General features: G+C 39.5%; 1 protein-coding gene across 1 annotated transcript in view; it reads right to left on the bottom strand.

Moving 5' to 3' along the window:
* Positions 1-2,500, bottom strand: part of LOC125034562 (ADP-ribosylation factor-like protein 1) — a 14,748-nt gene extending 12,248 nt beyond the window's left edge. The window contains exon 1 of the mRNA XM_047626452.1: positions 2,432-2,500. Coding sequence (XP_047482408.1) covers positions 2,432-2,435 — 4 coding nt within the window. The 5' untranslated portion in view covers positions 2,436-2,500. The remainder of the gene's footprint in view (positions 1-2,431) is intronic.

A 2,500-nucleotide genomic window follows, 5' to 3' on the forward strand; every position in this document is an offset into this window, starting at 1 on the left:
TACTGTGCCCATGGCTCCCCCAGGCTATTCATGACTGGCACAAAGTCAGCTTTTCATCCTTTCAACATGACTTTCACACCTTAGTAAATAGGAAATAGTAGAAGGGGTTGAAGAAGAGCCAAGGCCTGAGGCCCAAGGCAGGGGTGATCCCCAGGACTGGGACCCAGTCTCCTAAGGTCCCCCATGGCAGCAACGGGCATGGGATTGGGGGGATTATCCTCACAATGTTTACAGGGTTTAAGTATACACATCCAATGGAAATATGATAATTGGTTAGAGGTTCTTAGGCAGGGAGGATTCTGGTTCACAAAGAGACCTTTGTGGTAGTTTGTGCATTTACAACAGGGTTCATTCTTCCATTTGCAGGAGTTGGGGATTTAGTCTGGTAGTTGTGGTCCTGTTGCAAACTTTTGTTGAATTTATTGTATGGCTTTGATATGACAGGGAAAAGACTACAGTAAAACTATCAGCAAAAATAATTAGACAAGGCAATGTTATTAAATCATATCATGATGATCCAGGACCAAAAGCTGGGTGGCAAGTACCTTTGTTACCTACAGTCAAGCCTGCTCTAAAGGCTGTTTGCTACATAATTGTTCACTTGTTTGGGACTGGTGTCAGACAGTGATTATATGCATCCCCTCAAAAGTAGGCTTAAAGCCTCTAATTTTTTAATTTAAAAAGGCTGCTGCATGTGTTTCCCAGTGTGAGGCTCAGTATACCATGGGGATATCCCATCAAGTGGATTTTCGGTAATTCTTTACAGTACAGATGCACTCATTAGAAACTAAATCCCCACGTCACAAATGTTTTTGAACAACCTAAATTGCTGTGACTAGACATGCCCTTTGGGAACTGCCTGAGGGAAGGGTTAACCAACACAACCCGGCAAACATTGTCTTCACCTCGGTATGCATGGCAAGAGAGTTGAAGCTTTGGACCGTGGGTGGTTTTCTGCAAATCTTTCCCTTTATTTATGGCATAACTGTTGATGTCTGCAGATTATTTCTTGTTACAAATACCTACAACTTTTAGTCCTCTACAAGAATATCATCTTCAATTTGCTCTTCCTCAGTTAGTCCATACTGTAAAGATTAACCAGATTTGCTATGGCACATTTCTTTTTCTCTATTTCAAAATCATATGAAAGAAGAACTCTACCAATACAGATAAAGAAGGAGGTATCTTGACTTATTTGGAGATGAACTGAACCATCATATACCACAAGAAATAATATCGGTCAGCCACTGATTGATCATCAGATTAAATAACCAACTCATAAAAAGATGAAGTTATTTGTTACTGAGAGTAATGCAAAACCTGGGTATCATGCAAACCCAAAAATCCAAACGTAATCTTTCCTACCTTCTTTATTCCCTAGACAGGGGAGGGGGTTAAGCCCCTGTCTAGGGAATAAATAGACGGGAGACACCTTATTAGCACTTCATGCCAACTGCCACAACAATTTGTTATGCAAAATATTTGTGACACATTCCTTCAGTGTGGAGGGTACAGACAAGCTGTAGCAAGGAGGAACCATGGAAAATGGACTTATAGAAAATGCAACATTAAGAATTCTGGCTATGCGAGACTGTTGTGGACATTCTGAATCATGATATGCAGTGGATATTTTGGTCATTTCGCAGTAAATATGAGGCCGCAGCAGCTGCACCTGTGTTGCTTGTAACTATTCCTTATGCTCTATAAGATGGCAGTACCTACTTCACTCTATGTCTATGCATTCCTCTCCGTAACATTTAACCGACATGAAAGATAAAATTTTCTGAAATCTTTGGTTAAGGTGTGGAATTTCATGTGCTTGCTGTATAATACCTTTCAGTGAGAGTACATAATGATGATATTTGCTTAATGTGTACTCACATCATAATAAAATTTGATTATGAGTTCTCCTTATCACTTTTATCTCCCAATCTTTAGGGGAAGATGAAATCATACTTTCTATTGCATGTTATAAGAAAATATAACCCAAGAGGCATTCAATCAGTAAGAAATAATAATAATTCATATGCCCAATATAAATGAGAAATTCTTCGCAAAAGTTTCATACAAATAAAATATTATCGGTAACCTAAGTGATCTCTCGACTGTCTTGACGGTATATCCACCTTACTGTCAGTTCACACTTTTGGGTTCAGACTGCCGTGCCAAATGGAAGTAACCCGGCGAATTGGCCCAAATGCATGAACTACATTTCTTAATTCGTCTTCAAATCTAACTCGGGTTGACGAACTTTAACAAATCTGCCACGACTTCAAGTAGGCGAAGGCAATCTTTCCTCTCCTTGCCCCTCCTAATTAATCATTCTACGTGGGTAATAAATCCTCTCTACTTGGAGATTCGTTATCGATAACAATCTCTACTTGACATCTTGAGAAAAGACAAACTCTCACAAGAAATCGCGAAAACTTACCCATTCCTAAGTCTGTTGTTTGACAGCTGGCAAAGAAAACACGGTCTTACGTGGATGTACTTATAGAAA

The sequence above is a fragment of the Penaeus chinensis genome, chromosome 18, assembly GCF_019202785.1.
Source record: "Penaeus chinensis breed Huanghai No. 1 chromosome 18, ASM1920278v2, whole genome shotgun sequence".
Taxonomy (NCBI): domain Eukaryota; kingdom Metazoa; phylum Arthropoda; class Malacostraca; order Decapoda; family Penaeidae; genus Penaeus; species Penaeus chinensis.